Source organism: Spermophilus citellus, assembly GCF_964194105.1.
Source record: "Spermophilus citellus genome assembly, chromosome: 11".
Taxonomy (NCBI): domain Eukaryota; kingdom Metazoa; phylum Chordata; class Mammalia; order Rodentia; family Sciuridae; genus Spermophilus; species Spermophilus citellus.
In genome coordinates, this window is record NC_138192.1 from 64,125,938 (window position 1) to 64,147,830 (window position 21,893).

General features: G+C 37.1%; 1 protein-coding gene and 1 long non-coding RNA gene across 4 annotated transcripts in view; one reads left to right on the forward strand and one right to left on the reverse strand.

Moving 5' to 3' along the window:
* LOC308630809 (CD302 antigen) overlaps positions 1-21,893 on the reverse strand; it is a 134,239-nt gene that overhangs the window by 9,944 nt on the left and 102,402 nt on the right. For 2 of the 3 annotated variants that reach the window (XM_081261496.1, XM_081261495.1), the window contains exons 1-2: positions 19,843-20,049; positions 7,050-7,160 (exon numbers count right to left, since the gene is read on the reverse strand). In XM_081261496.1, the coding sequence (XP_081117622.1) occupies positions 7,050-7,160; positions 19,843-19,909 (178 nt within the window). In that variant the 5' untranslated portion in view covers positions 19,910-20,049. Of the gene's footprint in view, positions 1-7,049; positions 7,161-19,842; positions 20,050-21,893 lie in introns of those variants that run through there. The other variant, XM_081261497.1, reaches the window with a different exon arrangement.
* The window catches only part of LOC308630811, a 65,697-nt gene continuing 62,477 nt past the window's right edge, over positions 18,674-21,893 (forward strand). Inside the window, exon 1 of the long non-coding RNA XR_014018035.1 lies at positions 18,674-19,154. This is a non-coding gene — a long non-coding RNA (uncharacterized lncRNA). The remainder of the gene's footprint in view (positions 19,155-21,893) is intronic.

A 21,893-nucleotide genomic window follows, 5' to 3' on the forward strand; every position in this document is an offset into this window, starting at 1 on the left:
TGTTAAATGTCACATAGACTTTTAACCTGTTTTACCCTAGTACTTACTGCTAAAATGTGACCAAAACACCACTCAAGAAAAATCCTAAAGAGAAATATTTAACTAGGTGATAGTTTAGGTTTAAGTATCCAGATATGATGGTTTTTATTCTTTTCTTTGATCTTATGGCAGCCTTTAATAAACTTTAATGATTTTTTTACACTACAACCTAATTAAATGTATATACTTAAATTATTATGTCAGGCAAATAAGACACATTTTCATTTTCTTAAATGGCAGAATAAATGCTTGTGCTGAATGCACTACCAGTGATACTACCTACTGAGATATAATTTAGCTCTTTAATTCTTTTTTATGACTAATGATATGTAGCTCATATGACCAAAAGGAAAGAGTGAAAATATATATAATTTGTTATAAAGGTAAATGTTGTAAAATAAAATATTTTAGCTTTTCACAATTATTTTTTAAATGAGTAATATTAGAAAAGAAAGAAAATTAGCACATTGAGTAAAGTAGCACAAAGCACTGTGAATAATATAAATATAGCTATCAGTAGGCCAAAACGTAACAAGTGACTTATTTTCTGTACTCCCAATGGTAAGTTTAAGAAATTATTTGGGGGGCTGGGGCTGGGGCTGGGGCTCAGTGGCAGAGTGCTTGCCTACTATGTGTGAGGCACTGGTATTTGATCCTTAGCACCACATACAAAAATAAGTAAATAAAGGCATGCTGTCCATCTACAACTACAAAAAAATGATTTTGTATGACTGTGAAGACTTTCCAAATGTAAATATTCTACTAATAAGCTTTTTCTTCTTTATACATAGTAGAGGAAAAAACAATTCATGTTGATCTACTCTGCTGTTCTAAACAAAACACTACCATGTTAAAAATATGTGACAGTCAAACAACAATAAGTGTTGGCGGGGATGTGGGGAAAAGGGTACATTTGTACACTGCTGGTGGGACTGCAAAATGGTGAGGCCAATTTGGAAAGCAGTATGGAGATTCCTGGGAAAGCTGGGAATGGATCCACCATTTGACCCAGCTATCGCCCTTTTTGGACTATTCCCTGAGGACCTTAAAAGAGCGCACTATAGGGATACGGCCACATCAATGATTATAGCGGCACAATTCACAATAGCTAGACTGTGGAACCAACCTAGATGCCCTTCAATAGATGAATGGATAAAAAAAAAATGTGGCATCTATACACAATGGAGTATTATGCAGCACTAAGAAAGGACAAAATCATAGAATTTGCAGGGAAATGGATGGCATTAGAGCAGATTATGCTAAGTGAAGCTAGCCAAGCCCTAAAAAACAAATGCCAAATGTCTTCTTTGATATAAAGAGAGCAACTAAGAACAGAACAGGAAGGAAGAGCATGAGGAAAAGACTAACAGTAAACAAAGACGAATGGGGGGAGAGAAAGGGAGAGAGAAGGGAAAGCATATGGAAATGGTAGGAGACCTTCAATGATACACAAAATTGTTATGAGGGGCAAGGGGGAGGGGGAAAAAAGGGGAGAGAATTGAACAACAGCAGAGGAGGTAGAGAGGGAAGATGGGAGGGGAGGGGAGGGGAGGGGGGATAGTAGGGGATAGGAAAGGTAGCAGAATACAATAGTCACTAATATGCCATTATGTAATAATGTGAATATGTAACAGATGTGATTCTGCAATCTGTATTTGGGGTAAAAATGGGAGTTCAAAACCCAATTGAGTCTAATGTATGAAAGATGATATATCATGAGCTCTGTAATGTTTTGAACAATCAATAAAAAATAAATAATTAAAAAAAGAATAAGTAGTAGGTCACATTTGACTGATAGGACATAATTTGCCAATCCCTGATCAAGAGTTAGGAAGCATTCTGATAGACTCAATTGGCTAAATGGAATTGACAATAAATGGTATGCTATAATAAAAAAATATATATGTGACAGTAATACTGACTAAATTTAGCTAGCTGTCTGACTCATCTATGAAATGGGTATTTCCAGAGTAGAAGAAAATGTATAGGATTATGAAAAAAAAACAGAAGGAATTTTAGCCATGTATGAAGAACTTTTAAAAAATCAAAATTATAAATTTACAATTTATAATGTTGTGTGTCTGCTGGGCCTTATGCATGCTAGATAAGTACTCTATCACTATGCCACAATTAATCCCCTGAATTTATAAATGTTTAAGTAGAGAAAAAGACAGTTTTATTTAGACATAAGACATTTTATGAAAAGATCTGTATATACTATGCAATATTCCTAAATAGCTACTCTAACTAGTTAATGGACTTCTAAATATAGCAATCAAAACTCAGACTACAGAGCTGGGCATATAGCTCACTGGGAGGGTACTTGCCTAGCATGTACAAGGCCCTGGATTCAATTCCTACAACTTAAAAAAGAAAGGAAGAAACAAAAAACACACAACCCTTGGGCTGGGGATGTGGCTCAAGTGGTAGCACGCTCGCCCAGCATGTGTGAGGCACTGGGTTTGATTCTCAGCACCACATAAAAATAAAATAAAGATATTGTGACAACCTAGAACTAAAAAATATTTCTAAAAAACACAACCCTCAGGCCACAAAGTTATTCAGTATTTGTTTGTTTTGTTTTGTTTTTAATGCTTTTTAGTTGTAGGTGGACACAATACCTTTATTTTATTTATTTATTTTTATGTAGTGCTAAAAATTGAACCCCGTGCCTCATAACATGCTATCCAAGCATTGTACCACTGAGCCACAACCCTAGCCCATTATTCAGTGTTTTTAATTTAGTTTTGCTTAGTTTGCTAAAAAATTATTATGACTGGACTACATTTGAGTCATAGAGGAAGTAAATCAACACATTCATTTTGCTTCTGTATAGTCAACAGTTACTTAACTGAGACAAATGTTAATGCTGACAACGAACTTTGATTTTGTACTTCATACAAGCTAATAAGGATATAGGAACATGCTTTCTTGACTGTCAGCCTCAATATAACTTGTTATTGAAATACATGCTAACGTCTAAGTATAGCTAATAGAAATTGGTTTTTTAAAAAAGACAAAGTGGTTGGAGAGGAAACTTCATTTTAAAAAATCTTGTAAGACCAGCCAAATTGCTATTATTTTATTCAGCTGCCTTGAAATAAAATAATATTGGCACGTTGGAAATTTTTTCCTTTTTTCTAAAAGCTTATGCTACTCACCATTTGATAGGTAAGAATTTTCCAAGGGAAAATAATATGTATTAACTATGTGAATTAAAAACTATGTTTGTTTTCATTCATTATATAATAAATGAATATGATTTTAATTAAATATCTTTAATACAATTTGATAGGCCTCCAAAATGTTATATTAGTGAGTTGTTAGAAATTGTTTTTTTAGGGGGAGGACACTTCTAAATGCTGGAGTTGTGATTATGCCTAAGAAAACACATAAATAGTGGAGAGTATAGATTTTATACAGTAATAAAAACTATCTTTAGTAAGACCCAAGGACTCTCAAGTCACAAGCTATATTTTAGTTGCAAAAGATGCTTTCTTACAGCATAGCTTTAGTTTGAGCTAATGACTGCCAAAATCCAAAAACCTGAATTGCCTCCACTCCAAGCACACCTTTAAAAACTAGGGCTGGGAGGGCTGAGATGCCGCTCAGTGGCAAAAGCATCTGCAAAGCCCTGGATTCGATCCCCAGTTCCCAGGTGGGGGGAAAAGTTGGGACTGGGGTTGTAGCTCAGTGATAGAGTGCTTGCCTAGCACATGTGAGGCTCTGAGTTTGATCCTCAATACCACATAAAAATCAATAAATTAAATAAAGGTATTGTGTCCCTTTACAACCAAAAAAAAAAAAAAAAAACAGTGCTGAGGATATAGCTCAAAAGTAGAGTGTATGCTTTGCATGTGCATGGTCCTGGATTTAGTCCTCAGCACCATGAAAAAAGAAAAAAATTTTGCCTGGTGCAGTAATATATGCCTGTAGTCCCTGCTACTGGAGAGGGTGACTAAAGAATCTCAAGTTCAAAGCCAGCCTGGACAACATAGCAAGACCCTGACTCAAAAAACAAAAGCATTTTTTAAAGTCTAAAATATATCACAATGTGAAATTGAGTGTATTTTTTTTAATTTTTAAAAATAATTGTAAATGGTCTATTGAAGGGCATCTAGGTTGGTTCCACAGTCTAGCTATTGTGAATTGTGCTGCTATGAACATCAATGTAGCAGCGTCCCTGTAGCATGCTCTTTTTAGGTCTTTAGGGAATAGACTGAGAAGGGGAATAGCTGGGTCAAATGGTGGTTCCATTCCCAGCTTTCCAAGAAATCTCCATACTGCTTTCCAAATTGGCTGCACCAATTTGCAGTCCCACCAACAATGAACAAGTGTACCCTTTTCCCCACATCCTCACCAACACTTGTTGTTTGACTTCCTAATGGCTGCCAATCTTACTGGAGTGAGATGGTATCTTAGGGTGGTTTTGATTTGCATTTCTCTGACTGCTAGCGATGGTGAGCATTTTTTCATGTACTTGTTGATTGATTGTATATCCTCCTCTGAGAAGTGTCTGTTCAGGTCCTTGGCCCATTTGTTGATTGGGTTATTTGTTGTCTTATTGTCTAATTTTTTTAGTTCTTTGTATACTCTGGATATTTGGGCTCTATCTGAAGTGTGAGGAGTAAAGATTTGTTCCCAGGATGTAGGCTCCCTATTTACCTCTCTTATTGTTTCTTTTGCTGAGAAAAAACTTTTTAGTTTGAGTAAGTCCCATTTGTTGATTCTAGTTATTAACTCTTGTGCTATGGGTGTCCTATTGAGGAATTTGGAGCCCGACCCCACAGTATGTAGATCATAGCCAACTTTTTCTTCTATCAGACGCCGTGTCTCTGAAAATGTGGCATTTATACACAATGGAGTATTACTCTGCATTAAAAAATGACAAAATCATAGAATTTGGAGGGGAATGGATGGCATTAGAGCAAATTATGCTAAGTGAAGCCAGCCAATCCCTAAAAAACAAATGCCAAATGTCTTCTTTGATATAAGGAGAGTAACTAAGAACAGAGTAGGGACGAAGAGCATGAGAAGAAGATTAACATTAAACAGGGATGAGAGGTGGGAGGGAAAGCGAGAGAGAAGGGAAATTGCATGGAAATGGAAGGAGACCCTCAGGGTTATACAAAATTACAAACAAGAGGAAGTGAGGGGAAAGGGAAAAATAATACAAGGGGGAGAAATGAATTACAGTGGAGGGAGTAGAGAGAGAAGAGGGGAGGGGAGGGGGGATAGTAGAGGATAGGAAAGGCAGCAGAATACAATAGACACTAGTATGGCAATATGTAAATCAATGGATGTGTAACCGATGTGATTCTGCAATCTGTATACGGGGTAAAAATGGGAGTTCATAACCCACTTGAATCAAAGTGTGTGATATGATATATCAAGAACTATGTAATGTTTTGAACAACCAACAATTAAAAAATTTAAAAAAAATAGAAAAAAATAATAATAATTGTAAATGGACATAATACCTTTATTTTTATGTGGTGCTCAGGATGGAACCCAGTGCCTCACATGTGCTAGGCAAACACTCTACTATTGAGCCACAACTCTAGCCCAAATTGAATATATATTCTAACTGAAAAATAGCCCTTTTATCTTACTCTTCTTTACCACAGACTTACTTCGTGGGCTTATGTAATCTGACTTTTGCCCACACTGCATTGCCTACAACAGTAGTTCTGAAATAGAATAAAAAAGTGATGAAGAATTTTAAGCCTAAATCCCAACAGACCTTGGTGATAATTTTAACTCATTTACAAATTATGAAAATGAAATTCAGGGAAGACAATTTGCCAAGGTATTATGTGTCAAACATTAACTTTGCTTTCAGGAATCCTGTTTTTACAATAAGTCGATGCTGTTTTTGAATTGTAGGTTAAACCTATGTATTTAGATAAATTGATGCTATTTCCTTTTTTTTAAATTTTTAGTTGTAGATAGACACAATGCCTTTATTTTATATATTTATTTATTTTTATGTGGTGCTGAGGACCGAATCCAGTGCCTCACACGTGCTAGGCAAGTGCTCTGCCACTGAGCCACAACCCCAGCCCAATTGATGCTATTTCTACCTGGAGGCTAGCTCTTGCCATAGATCATATATCATCATATCCCTTCAGATACTTTTACTCTATTGGTTTTGGATTTTCAGGAAGAGATGTTATTTGTACTAGTTTTCCCCTATTCCTTTCTTTGTTTTTTCTTAAACCCACTTCACTCAGTATTTTGTTTAAAACTCTCCATAGAGATTTCTACAATCCAAATTCTAATGACATTCACATGATTGTATCCAGCGGCCTCTTCCTCATTCCCATCCTACTTAATTATCAGCCACATTTGAGAAAGCTGCTTATCTTCTTTTTGAATCACTTTATTCTCTTGGCTTTCAGAGGAATCTACTAGTCCTCTTAAAGCCTGGCTTTAAAGGTCCCAGGACACCACACGAGCTGCATTTAATTGGTTAAAGCAAGTCATAAAGACCAACCTAAATTCAAAGGGAGGGCAAATAGATTGCTCATACTATATGGGTGAAGGGGGAGAAAAGGAGTTATTGACAGCCATCTTTGAAGACAGTAGCGTAGACAGATCCTGGGTAGGGAAGGCAGTCCTCTGTGAGAGGGAGCACCAGAACATGTCCAAGTCCATGCCTGTGTGGCCTTGAACAAATAACTAAACTTAATAAAAGAAAGATAATAAACTGCTTGATAGGTTTGTTGTGATAATTAAAGCTAGGTGAAATATGAAGTGCTGAAGTACAATGTGTGGCTCAAGGTACACATTACATAGACTCTGAAGTTGCTAAGATTCTGTCACTATTATGGACAGTATCATCCAACTATTGTCTTCTAAATCAAGGATTACATTCAGTTCTACTTGCATGTTGTAGAAGAAGAATTGGACATTAATTCTAAGAACCCAGAGAAAGGTATGATAACATCACTTTTGAAACATATTAGTGAATGCTGCTAATTTGTGGGGGGGGGGGGGAAGCCACTTACCATGGTCAGTACACTGATTTCTGACATCTTCTATACTCTCAACTTTGATGGCTTCTTCAAGAAAAATGTAACAGCTGTCTTTGAACTGAACCCAGGCAGATGAAGGACAGTCTATGGAAAAAAAGAAAAATGCTGTTAAATAATAAGATTTAACATGAATTCCTGAAGATAAGAATATTAAGATATTTAATTTTCACACACACAAAGGCAATTTCCCTTGTTAAATATTTGTTAAACTAGTGTAACAGAAATTTGTTTCTCTTCATTATACATGTGGGGATGTATAATTTACAAGTCTTTAGATTGTTTAGCAATTCAGACATGTAAATTGCAGCATTATTACCAAGGCAACAAAGTCTCAAGGAAGACAACCAGTTAGAATTAGAGGATTCTCTTTAAAGGTTATCTTTGCAATGTGTAATCACAATTTCAAAAGTCTTAAGAGCTTTACAAAATACCTTTGTTCAAATTATACCTCTAAGAACAGAGAACAAGTGGCAGGATTATGAATATTCAGACACTTAGTATTGCACAGGAAAACAAGATGGATGTCCTTATGAATGTTCTTAATTTAACACTTCATCAAATCACATTCTTTGCTAGTTCTAGAAAACAGTCATATCTTTTTGCTATTCCTGTAGGATGGAAGAACATCTTCAACTATCTCTACCTTGATCTCTTTTTGTTCACCATGATGATGTATATCTTTATGCCCCGGTTCTAGAATGTCACTAGTTAGCATTGTAAGTAAAAGTAAGCCTGAAAGAGCTTAATTTCACTAAAACTGGAAGAAGGAATGGAATTCCTTAATTCTAGTGAATAAATGAGCACAAAGCACTATATTTCTATATTCTCTTAAGTTTATTTAAAATCACAAAGATTTTTTCCTATATAGTTTTATTTTCAAGTTCTGTGCATATTATGATTTTTTTTTAATATAAAAGAGTGGAAACAAGCCTTACTACAGAGATCAGAACTTACCAGTCACCTTAGCCTAAATTCAACACTTGATTTTACTGAGCTCAGAATATTCCAGAGGCCATTGGTTGTTCCCAATATTTGATCTCAGCTTCTTACAGCCCAGAGAACATACCACCAAGATAGATTATTTCCCAGTCTTCTAGTAACTTCTGGATAATAAGTGATCACAAGTGAAATGTTCAACACACAGGTCCTCCCTTCAAATGCAAGAGTGTGCTCCTCATATCACATTTATTTCCCCACTTGCTAAATTGTATTAGCCACCTTTAATTATGTGACCAAAGGAAACACCCTAGGATAACAAAGCAACAAGATGGGTGGGTTGTAGGTGAAGCTGTCGTATCACACTCGATTGTAATGAGAGAGAAGTAAGCCATTGTTAATTTAGGTCACTCACGTATCAATTGGACAAATAACCTAAAAGGATGGACTACTTAAAATTATCCCCAAAATAAATAAATATATTCAAATTCATAAGATGTGAACTTTTGCTGGCTGCATGATATCTTATTTAAAAGTTAAACCACCCAAGATGTACTAGGATGAGGATAAGTGTCCCAAGACACAGTTTATTTTTTTTTATGCAAATGATGTTCCTTCCTGCTGTTTTATAAGCACTTACATTATACATGTGTCGACCTTGGCTTGAAATCTGGCAAGAATCTAAAACGCTCTCCCTATGGTGGCTTAAAGATAATTGGAGAGGACAAAAAAAATTGGCAACAAGACCTTTTCTTTGAGAGAATTCTTATAATGAAACATTAGGAAAAAAAGCTGGCTATAAAATTAAATGTACAGTATTATCCTAAGATACAAAGAAGAAAACCCAGAAAGATTTAGGACATACAGACACTATTGTAGGAGGTAGGTTCAGAGGCCCTGAAACCAAGGCATTTGGTTAAAAAACTGTTATGGAGCAGCTAGACCCTTCAGTCCCTTTCCTGAGTAAGAGCACTTGGCCATCTCAGGTCTACTGTACACATTTTGCCTCTGCCTCTGAAAGCCTGGGCTTTACTCAGGTGAGAAACTTTTATTTCTTTAAATCTACTCCCAGACCATCAAATATTATTCTCTGCTCATCTTCAGAGGTGCAGGTCATCTGTGTATACCACCTTTCCCAAGACATCATCACTGGAATTTATTTCAACTTTCCCTTGCAATTTCACCACACAGTTCTTTCTCTCTTAAGCAACCATCTTATGGCAGCATAGGGTATCAGAAAGAACAAAACCTTGAATTCAGGACATAGGAGTTTTTATCTTGGTGGTTGTACCTTGGATAGCTTATCTTTTTTTCTGTATTTCCTTAGAAAGGTAAGGGATAAATATCTACTTCATTGGATTGTTATAGTGAACATTAGCTAAGGTGCTGCAAAATTGCACAGCACAATGTTTAATACAGAGAAAGTGGTCAAAATATGTAGCTTCGGGGGGCCTGGGATTGTAGCTCAGTGGTAGAGCACTTGCTTAGCATGTGTGAGGCACTAGGCTCAATCCTCAGCACCACATATAAATAAATAAATAAATAAACAAATAAATAAATAAAGGTATTGTGTCCATCTATAAAAAAAAATTTTTAAAGTATGTAGCTTTTGGCAACCATAATCATTCATCCAGTTTTATAACTGGTATCTTTCTCTCCTAGAATGTGACTACACTGAAAACACAGACTAAGTCTTAATTAATTTTTGGATCCCTAACACCTCAAATAGCTCTTGGACTGTAACAGGGACTTTAAGTACTTACTGATTAATGAATCCTCATCTTCACCTCTATGGCTTATCATCTCTTGATCATCTTCAACTTGCTTCACTGTGACATGAAACATGCTATATTCTAAAATATAACATATTCTGAAATATAACTGAACTTACCTTGCTGTCAATTCTCAATACTTTATTGATGTACTTTTTTTAATATTTATTTTTTTAGGTATAGATGGACAGAACACAATGCCTTTATTTTTATGTGGTGCTGAGGATCAAACCCGGGTCCCACCCATGCTAGAAGAGCACTCTACTGCTGAGCCACAATCCCAACCCCCAAAATCGATGTACTTTTTATTGAAATGCAACATGCATACAGCACACAAACCATAAATACACAGCTTCATGAATTTTTATAAAACATACCCATACAATCATCAGCAAAATTAAACAATACATTAACCCTTCCAAAAGTAATCAACCTAACTTCTAATACCATAGATTAGTTTTGCTGGTTTTAGAATTTTATAGTAATGAAATTATACATGTTGGTACACTTTTGTGTCTGGCTTCTTCTGATAGACATTACTTTTTATTAAATTTTTTATTCTAATTTGTTATACATGATGACAGAATGCAATTCATTTCATATTACACATATAGATCACAATTTTTCAAGTCACTGATTGTACACAAAGTATTTTCACACCATTCATGTCTTCATACATGTACTTAGGGCAATCATATCTAACTCATTCTACTGTCATTCCTACCCCTTTGCCCCCTTTCTTTCCCTCCCTCCTCTTTGCTCTATCTAAAGTTCCTCCATTCCTCTCATACTCCCCTCATCACCATTATAAGTCAGCATTGATAGACATTACTTTTACAAGATTTATTTATGCTGTAGTGTGTACATCAATCACTGTATCACTTCTACTATATCACTGTATGGATTTATTCTTTTGTTGATGAATATTAAGACAGTTTCTAGTTTATGGTTATTACAAGTAATGACCTTATGAGCATTCTATGCATGCTTTCTCATGAGTGTATTTCTGGAGTAAATTGTTGGGTACTATAGTTTGAACATCCCTTCCAAAACTCAGGTCAAAATTTAACTGACATTATGATAGTATTAAAGGGTGAGACTTATAAGAGGTGACTAGGTCATGATGGCTGTGTCCTTATGAATGGATTAGTGCTGCAAGTGTGGGTTACCAAGTGAGTAATTTCCTCATAAAAGAGGAAAAAAGTTTGCCATCCAGTCCCCCACTCTTGTATTTTTGCCTTCTGTTATGGGATGACACCGCAAGAAACCCTCACAGATGCCAGCATCTTGATCTTGGACTTCTCAGTCTTCAGAACTGTGAGAAAATACATTTTTGTTTTTTATGAATTACTCCATCTGTGGTATTCCATTTTACCAGTACAACAGACACATCAAGTATGCATGTGTCCAGCTTTGCAGATACTGCCAAATGCTTTTCCAAATGTAACTACCATTCCTATAAGCAGTAAGTCATATTTTTAAAATCCAGTTTGATAATCCTTATCTTTTAATTGAAGGATTTCCATTCATATTTTATAAGTTACTGATGAATCTGAATGTCTATATACCATCTATTTGGTATATTTTTATAAACAAATGCTCCTTTTTCTTCTCTTTTTTCCTGTCTTCTTTTTGGATTATTAAACATTTTTATATAATTTTTCCATTTCTTAACTTATTAAATATATATTCTTTGATTTTCTTCTGTAGTGAATAACTTGAAAATTACAATATACAACTTTGACCTTTTAGCACCTAAAATAAATTAAGACTTTTACCACTTGCTGGAAAATGCTAGGATCACACAGTATTTTAATTTCTATGACCTCCCTTCCGTTGTATTGTTGTTTTATTACTGTTTTGCATGGTCAGTGTTCCTTTAGCTTTATTTGCTTTCTCTGTTACTCTTTGTGCCTTCTTGCATCTCTTCATTACTGAGTGGGATAATTTTCCATTCGTTTGAAGAAATCTCTTTGGTGTTTCTTTTTCTTTTTTCTTTTTTTTTTTTTGGAAACTCCCTCAATTCGTGAAATTCTATAAATGTCTTTATACTGCGTTCATGCTTAAAGGTTATTTTTGCAAATATAGAATTCTAGAAATAGCAGCTGATCTTTTATTTAAGATGTAGTTTTGTTGTTTTGGGCTTTTATCATTTCTATTGAGCAGTCAACTATCAATGTCATTGTTGCTGTTTGGCCAATAATGTCCCCTTCCTCATTGTTCTTCCCAACTCACCACTGCTGCTTTCAAGATTTTATTTGTTTTTGGATTTTAGCAGTTTTATAATGGTATGCCAACTTCTTAATGTTTTAATCCTACAAAGAATTCAATGTGGCTTATTTTCATTGGTCACTTTAGAAAAGTCCTTGGCCATTATCCCTTCAAATAAAGCTTCTGCTCTATTCTCTCTCTCTTTTCTTTCTGGGACTCAAGCTACATATATATATTAGACTTCTCACTATGTCCCATATATCCCTTTTGGACTCCCTCTATTTTTCTTATACATTTTTAATACTTTGGGCTGTCCATACTATAATCAGGAGTAAGGGATAGTTGCTAACCTATTCTTCATTTATAACCTGAAGACAAAGGTAACTTTGGTTGTTGATGCTGTTAAACTATCTACTGAGCTCATGATGCCAGTGACTTTTCAGTTATAGAATTGTCATTTTATTTATTTATTTATTTATTGGTATTGGGGATTGAACCCAGAGGCATTTTACTGAGCCACATCCCCTGCCCTTATGTATTTGTTTTAATTTTTTAAAATTTTGAGACAGATCTTGCTAGATTGCTGAGGCTGGCTTTGAACTTGCAATCCTCCTGCCTCAGCCTCCTAAGTCTCTGGTATTATAGGCATGAACCACTGTACCCAGCTTTTTATATATATATATTTTTATAGATTCTGAGTCTGTGGTAAAATTCTCAATCTTATCACCTATATTCTTGAACTTATCATAGAAGTCTATTTTGGATAACACAATTTCTAGGTCACCTGTCCTCTATCCCTCTAAACCTTCCCTGTCCTTTGCCCCTTGGGCCTGTTTCTTGTTGTGCCTGGTAGTTTTACATCAAATGCCATACACTGTGTAGGATAAAATGTAGTGCCTCTAAATGATGTTTTCTCCTCTAGGATGGATTCTGGTAGCTATCTGAGTAGCAGAGATCACTGGAATACAATCAGGGACTGAGTGAGCTGACCTGAGGAAGTGTTGAGAGTTTGTGGATTCCAAGTAAAAACCTGGATATTAACTAGAGTCTCTCTTTTTTGGTGGGTTAAAACTCAAATTTTTGTCTCAATGCCATTAGAATGTCTGAAACTGCCCTGCTTTTAGCTGTTTAAATTGGCAGTTCTCCTAATGGGAAAAGTTACACCGAATGTTGGAAGTGAATTGACTTAGGAACTGTCTGAGGTCTGCACACAGGATTCTCATGGAATTTTAGCCAGATTTCCTAATTGTTCATAGCAAGTATATTTACATTATAACCAGAAGCAGAATTCCCTCTTACACTTTCAACAAGTTGTCAATAATTGTTCATCTCTATCTATCCACCATCCATCCAACAAACATTTGCTGAATAACTCCTACATGTTGCTAAGACAGAACGCTCAGTGCATTAAAGAGGAGATATGTCCTAAAAGTGGTCAGTCTGATGAAAGAGTAAGATGGATATACATAAAAGGTATGAAAAGATATGATAAATATTATAAGACTAGAGAAGAAGGAGTATATAACTTTGTGGAATAAGAGAATGTTTCAAAAAGTGGGCAATATTTGAGCTAAATCTCACAGGATAGATGGGAGTTTCCATGCCAAAAGGAAAAAGTCCATACAGAAGGAATGCCATAAATATCACAGACAGGCATCTCGTAAGAACTCAACAAATACTTGTTGCATGTGTGAACAAAAGTATAAAGACAGGATTCTCCCTCCCTCCTCAATAGGATGAGGCCTGCCCAGATTGATAAAGGGTAGTACCAATCTTCTCCAGAGACATTCTCACAGATGCATTGAGATATGTTATACCAGCTATCTAGGCATCCTGTAGCCCAATCAAGTTTACACATAAAATTAAACTATTACAGTTATACAAGTAAGCCCTATACAATGTTGAAGTGGGCTCCACACACATATGAATATGAAGAGGTAAGAATCTTTGAGGGCCATCTTAGAGGCTGGCAGCCACAGATTAAGTACTAAGGAGAAAGAGAAAAAAGGAAAAGAAACAGAAGCAAGATCCTGAGTGTGGGGCTGGGGTTGTGGCTCAGCGGTAGAGCTCTCTCCTAGCACATGTGAGGCCCTGGGTTCTATTCTCAGCACCACATAAAATAAAATAAATATATTGTGTCCATTTACAACTAAAAAATAAATATTAAAAAAAAAGATCCTGAGTGTGGTGGTCAGGGTCTGGGTTGCAATTTTACAACAGTGTCTAGAAAAGATCACATTATAAAGAAAACAAAGATCTGAAGAAGCTGAAGGAAAAAGTCATATGGAGATGTAGGTTAGATAGAAGAGCAAAAATAAGGCCCCTGAGATGGGACAAAGTGATGATGACAATGATAGCTAGTTATCAAAGATCATTGAGGAATAATGAAATCATATGTGATAAGTCTGAAAGCAAAAAAAAAAAGCTGTACACTGAAAATAGATTATTGACTTCCCCAAAAACTTTTAATTGCCTTCATAGGCTTATTCCAGCATTAGCTGTAACTCCAGTTAATTCAACAATGAATACTTAGGTCAGAGTGTGTGCCCCAGAAACAAGCCTTAGGCATTACTCGAGATATATATTTATTTTGAAAAGAACAGTGTTAAAAAGAGGCAGGAGCCAGGCACTGTGGGGCACGCCTGTAATCCCAGTAGCTTGGGAGTCTGAGACAGGAGAATCATGAGTTCAAAGCCAGCCTCAGCAACTTTGAGGCACTAAGCAACTCAGTGAGACCCTTTCTCTAAATAAAATACAAAATAGGGCTGTAGATATGGATCAGTGGTTGAATGCCCCTGAGTTCAATCCCCAGTACCAAAAAAAAAGAGGCTGGAGAACTCCTGTGAGGATAGTTGTTGAGGTTCATGCACCTCATGAGCAGAACGCTAACCTAAGTAAGTTATCTTCAATGCTAAGTATTTTTGCTCTAATCCTGTTATAATTAAAGACCTGCCCACAAAGCTCTCCACAAAGTGGTTTTCTATTACTCTTATTTTTTAACAGCTATCCTGAAAGATAGGTGGTTGTTAATAATGACCTAAATGACTTTTTAGGGATTTGATAATTTTATAATCCCCTCTATTAATTTAATGTGTACAGATGGGGCTGGGGTTGTGGCTCAGTGGTAGAGCGCTTGCCTAGCATGTGCAGGGCACTGACTTTGATCCTCAGCACCACATAAAAATAAATATATTGTGTCCAACTAAAATTAAAACAAAATATTTTTTAAAAAAAAATATGTACAGAAACTTAGGAATCTGATGAAAAATTGAAAAGTTATATTGAACTCTAAAAGTTTCCTCTGTCTAAAATTATCTGTGCTAAAAGAATAAAATGTCATATCCCAAGAAAATTTTGCATAACCAGTCAAGTCTACTAAAATTCTGTTTCCTTATAAGCTATTTTTTTGTTTTGTTTTTATTGATTTTTTTAACAGCCTGGCACAGCACAAGAGGAAGCAGTCCTTGGAACGTGCTTGTTCTAAATATTAACATAGATAAAATAAAAATGTTCTTCTCTTTCCTTCTCAATAAAAAGACCTTTGCTCCTCTGCTATTAAGAGAGAATTGTAGCCAGGTGTGGTAGTGCACACCTGTAATTCCAGCAGCTTGGGAGGGTGAGGCGGAGGATCACAAGTTCAAAGCTAGCCTCACTTAGCAAGACCCTATCTCAAATTACTACTACTACTACTACTACTACTACTACTAATAATAATAATAATAAGGGCTGGGAATTTAGCTCAGTGGTTAAGCACCCATGGGTTCAATCCCTGGTACCAAAAAAGAAAAGAGAAAGAGAATTGCAGCCACTTATCTTCATAAGGACAACTTGGCAGGTCAGAAGAGGAGGGGCTGTTTGGATTTATTGTGAATGAATGGCTGTTCCAAGTCCCCGAGTAATCCAGAGGTCCTGTGGCTGTGCTCTCAGCTGCAAGGTCTGCGTGAATCCCAAGGGAGTTGAGCTATTCTGACACCCCTTCCCTTTTCAGCATCTTCCTTCCCAGCCTAGCTTCCAAGATTCCCACCTCCATCTTCTCCCCTCACTTGGCAGAAGAGCTGCCATGATACTCTTTCATAGAAGAGGTGGCCAGTGTTCATCTGTACATTTCTCACTGGGCATTACTGGTCTGCTCTCACAGATTCAGTCTCAAGGTTTGCTCTCAAAATCTAAAATAACCCACCCACCAAATCAATAAAATACTTTACATGTACAATAAAAAACTGTGAAAGATAACTATTTCAACACGTGATTTTCAGCGTATAAGTAAATTCTTAAAAGCTCTCAACAATGAAAGAAATCTTAAAATAATACTTAAATTAAATTCACATTTTTTAATATTTATTTTTTTATTTTAGTTTTAGGTGGACACAATATCTTTATTTTTATGTGGTGTTGAGGATTGAACCCAGCGCCCCGTGCATGCCCAGGCAAGCGCGCTACCTCTTGAGCCCTTAAATTCACATTTTTATTGGAAGAAAAATATTAACATTTCAAAACTTACAAAAATATTCTAATGTTTAATCTGGGAGAAGCTCCCCTGAAACAACTTTGCTACCTAGAAGTGTCAGAAAATGTGGCATTGATAGATTTAAGAGGATTTAGTGCTTTTAATTCAATTATGAGATGAGTTCATTGCAGAAGTAACATAATTTGAAAGAAAGTATAATCCAGTTATCCTCTACTTTTAAACCATTCACCACAATTTTTCACTATTTTATTATAAGTTAGAATAAAGCACGAAGACACAAATCAAAACAGAAATCCACAGGACACTAAATCCCCGCTGTTCTGGATCTTCATTCTAGTAAGACAAGTAACAGGCAAGAGGACAGATGAATAAACAAAATGCATTTGAAAGTGCTTTAGTTACAACATGGAGATGGAACAGAAAAATATGGTGTTTATGGAAGGGCTTAGGAGGTGACATGAACAGAGATCTGAATGGTGAAGAAAGGGCAGCCATGCCAAGGACAAGGTGTCAGTGTTCCCAGAAGGTCAGTGTGGCTAAACAGGGTGAATATCAGGAAGTGTTGTAATGTAAGAGATGACATTAGGGAGAGAAGGAAAGCCAACTCATCTAGTTTTAAAGTCATGGCAATTCAAAATGAGAAATCTAGATTCTGACACAAAGCTTGGGATGTAGTTAGAGGTACAACACTTGCTTGCTTATTTGAGGCCCTGGGTTTCATCCTTAGCACAAAAACAAAAACAAAAATACCAAAACAAAAATTTATATTCACTTGTCCCATGCCATTCATGGGAATCACTGACCCAAAAGACATATGCTGATCATATACTATATGAAAAATCCATTACAGAGCTTTTAAAAGACCTATCATAACTTTACTTAGAAACTGAATGTCTGGTCCACTGTATTTTTGTTTTTGTTTTGAGTGCTAGGGAGCAAACATAGGCTCTCACACGTGCTAGGCAAGTGCTCTACCACTGAGCTACATCTCATTGTGACTTTTAAGATAATAACTAAGAACAACAGTAAGATTCCTTCACTAAATAAATAACCGAAAAGAATAACAATGATTTCTATTTCAACATTACATTTAAACTTTAATATTATAAGAGATTTTCTGTTAAGATGTTGTCATTCAGCTAACTCTGTGATAACTTTGACAAGTTCTTTGGATACTTAGTTCTAAACCATTCTAAGCCAAATATAATTCCTGATCTTGTCTGGATAGATTTGTGAGATACTGTGATGAAAAGCATCCCAGTTATTCAGCCTTACAACATTATAAAGAATGTGAATGTGCTCAGAAACCATAAACATCCAACATAGAGTAGAACTCACATGATGTTTTCCAGTTGCAATAATTACCCTGCCATTTGGATGAAATTAGCAAAGGGAAGGAAATCAAGTTTTACCATGTTAATAAGCACCATCCACAGAGTTCTCACTAGTGCTCATAACAGCCCTATGAAATAGGTATTATTTCCGTGTTACTCAAGTGCAGTTAAGTTGGGTAACAAGGGCAAAGCTCATACTTTTTCTAGATTAATCTTTAAAACCGCCTGAGAGAAGCTGATTAATAGCATGAAATTATTCAACATGCACTTCTTTCTTCTAAAGCTCTCGAAAACTCTATTTATCCACACTAGACTTATAAAAGGAAAAGACTATAACTTGCCAAAGAAAAGTTTGTTTTCTATTGCTGGTCAAAACAGCTTCTCTGAAAAGGAAAGATACCAAAATCTGGAAACTGATTCTCTTTCAAAATCTGTCGAGATATATATATATATATATATATATATATATATATATATATATATAGATAGATAGATATATTTTTTTTTTGACTGAAGTACAAATGTATAACACTGCAGAGGGTGATTCAATGGGAGTTCAGATGTGACTGGCTCAGGAGGATGTGCATAAGGAGAATTCAGAAACAGGTCAGCCTTCACAGAATCTCCAGTCCAGCCTGACTTAGACACAAGATGTATGGGTTGAACTGTGAAAACTGGTACATCTTGCTCTGCTCCTCCAATTGGTAGCAGATGGCATAACTGGTCATAAATGCTGGTCCACAAAAACGTTCAGGAGAGGAGCTTTGAATTTGTAAGCAAGTTCTAGCTGCTTACTCTGCTGTCACTTCCATCTCTGAGGGCCTTTAAAATATTCCTGCCTGTCAGCAGACTTCATAGGAAGTTATTAAAAAGGCAGTGAAATTGGTGTGGGGGGGATCTCTTGCATAATCCTTTTGTTCAAGCCAATGCAAGCATTTAGTTCTTGTTTATTTTGCTGTGTAATTCCTGGAACTGTTAAATCAATAGTGTTTTTGGATGAAAGTCTTCCCCAGAGGTTCCCCATCAACATATTTTTAACATCCCTGTGTAGAAAATTTGTTTAAGACACATATTCAACGGAATTCTCTATTTTCTTCAGGACTCATTTTGGAAATGACTAATTGTGTAATTTTTCACATGTCACTTGCACAACAGCAGATCAAATATTTTATTATTTATTTTGTGTGCGGTACTGGGGATCAAACCCAGGGACTCACGCATGCTAGGCAAGCTCTTTACCATTAAGTTACATCCCAATCCCTTTTTATTTTGAGACCAAGCAGGTCTTGCTAACTTGCGGAGGCGGGCCTCGGCTTTTGGATCCTCCTGCTTCAGCCTGGAGTAGTTAGAATTCTAGGTTAAGTACCTGTGTCTGCCGCAAAGTTTTTTGTTGTTGATGATTTTTTTTTTTTAAATCACGACTTAGTGGAATCCAACTTTCGCATGTTCATGTCCCTCTTCCATCCAGGGGTTATTTGGCTGAACCCTTTTCCTGTTTCAAAAACTTGAGCACCAACCAATTGGACAAACAACTGGCGCCTGCTAAAGAGGGCTTACTTCCTCCCAGCACCCCCTACCCACGCTGCGCACTAGCTGGGGAAAATCTCAGCTGCCGACATTCTCGCTTCTCAATGACCCAAATGTGCCTGAAACTACTCAGGTCGAGGGACTAGATCTGAGTCCCTCCGCTCTCCCGCCAATCAGCCTGGTTGAGGGGTGTGGGGCGGGGTCCCTCCGGAGGCCCTCCCCGCGGAGTGGGGTCTGAACTGAAGTTGTAGGCACTGGGGAAGGAGCCCCTACGTTCTCCGCCACCTCCCTTCAGGGCGCTCTCTGGAGACCCACGGAACCCCGAGAGGCGAATAGGGGGATGAACAGATAGCAGGGTCCAAGGGGGAGCCTGGGGTGTGCGTGCAGAAAAGGGCGAGATGTCCCGCCCAGGTGCACCCCCTCTGGGCCGCCCCGGTGCGGGTGGCAGTGGACAGTCTCTGCTGGCGCGCTGTTCTGGCTCTTGGGCCGGGGCCGGGGCACGGCAAGGGGCAGCTTACCCGCGACCGTGGCAGCGACAAGGCCCAGCAGTGGCAGTAGCAGCTTGGGTAGCACGGCCCGGGGCATGACGGCTGCAAGAGCCAGAGGGCGGGCGGCAGGCGACAGCGGGCCGGAGCGGGGCGGGGGCAGTGCTTCTCGGAAGTGGAGCTGCAGTCCCGACCCCTCCCACCGCCCAGGCCGAGGGAGTGCGCTACGGAGGGTCCCACCTAGCGCTGACCCGGGCTCTCCAGATTGCGCAAAAGGGGCTGGAAAGAAGCCTTATGGAACTTCCCTCTTCAATGGGGGGGGGGGGGGAATAAATAAAAACAAATAAACTTTTTTGGGGGGGTTGAAGTAATCTCATACTTTCGAAAATGTTGCAAAAATAGCACAAAGCATTTCTGTAACCCTTCCGGCAGCTTCTCGAAATATTAACGTCTTATGTAACTCTAGTAGAAAGATCAAAACCAGGAAATTACCACTGATATACTACTATTCGCTAAACTATTCACAGAATTTATCACAGTTTGCCAATGTCCTTCTCTTTAGAGCTCTTTTCCTATTCTAGGATCCAATCCAGGATCATACATTACATTGAGATGTCACATCTCCTTAGTTCTTTTAATCTCAGACAGTCTTCTGTCATTCTGATTCTTTCCTGATCAAAACCATTTGTAAAAGTACTGGCAGTCTTGTGTAGAATAATCTTGGGTTTTGATTTGTCTGATGCTCCTTCTGATAGGCAAGGGTACCACAGAAGTGATACCACTCAGGAGACACATGGCATCATTATGTCTCATTACTGGTGAAGTTAAAAACCTTTTCTGTCACTGACTCTTGGATCAAGAGGCTTTAAATTATGCTATAAACTGATTCTGTAATGTGGGTATCGATTATATAGCTATAGCTTGACCCATGAGAGTCTCTGGAGCCAAACAACACAAACCAGGGCCAATCATGCTGCTTGATTCAGCCTCATGTACTGGGAAAAGAGTTCTATAAAATCAAGCCTAACCTAAACAATATGAAAGCAAACAACCCAATTAAATAATGGGCAGACTGAAGAAGACATCAAAGAAGATACATAGGTGGCAAATAAGAGTAGGAAAAGATGCTCAACATCAAAAGACATTAGAGAGTTGCATATTAAAACAGAAATTAAATACTACTGCACATCTGTTAGAATGGCCCAAATCTAGAATGTTAACAATAAATCCTGGTGAAAATGTGGAGCAATAGGAACTCTTATTCATTGTTGGTGGGATTTCAAAATGGTATAGCCACTGTGGAAGACAGTCTGGCAACTTCTTACAAAACTAAATGCTCTTACTATACAATCCAGCAATCACAAATCCATGGTATTTACCCAAATGAGTTCCAAACTTATATACATGAAAAAATCTGCACACAAATTCTTGTTATCAGCTTTGGTTGTGATTGCCAAAACCTGGAAGCAATCAAGATGTCTTTCAAGAGGTGAATGGATAAACAAACTGCAATACATACAATGAAATATTCTGTGCCAAAAATAAATGAGCGATCTAGCTAAGACATGGAGAAACCAATCTAAGCAGGCTATGATTCCAATTTTATGGCATTTTAGAAAAGGCAAATTATGGACATAGCAAAAATAAAAAATGGTTTCCAGGGGGGCTGGGGATATAGTTCAGTTGGTAGAATGCTTGCCTTACATGCACAAGGCCATGGGTTTAATCCCCAGCACCACACACACACACACACACACACACACACACACACACACGAAAAGAAAAAGAAAAGAAAAAAGTTGGTTTCCAGGGCTTGACAGGGCTGAGGAAAAAAAAAAAAAAAGAATGAATAGGTGGAACACAAAGGATTTTTAGAAAATGAAACTAATTCTTTGTGATGCTATAATGTAGATCATATCATTATATATTTCTCAAAATCCATAGAATTTACAAAACAAAGATTAACCCAATTGTAAAACAGGTCCAAGGTAGCTATAGTTAGGCTCCCTTACCAAAGCTCCCAGCAGGCTATGTTTTTAGTATATAGCTAAGGTCATGAACATCCTGATTCAGCATATGTACTC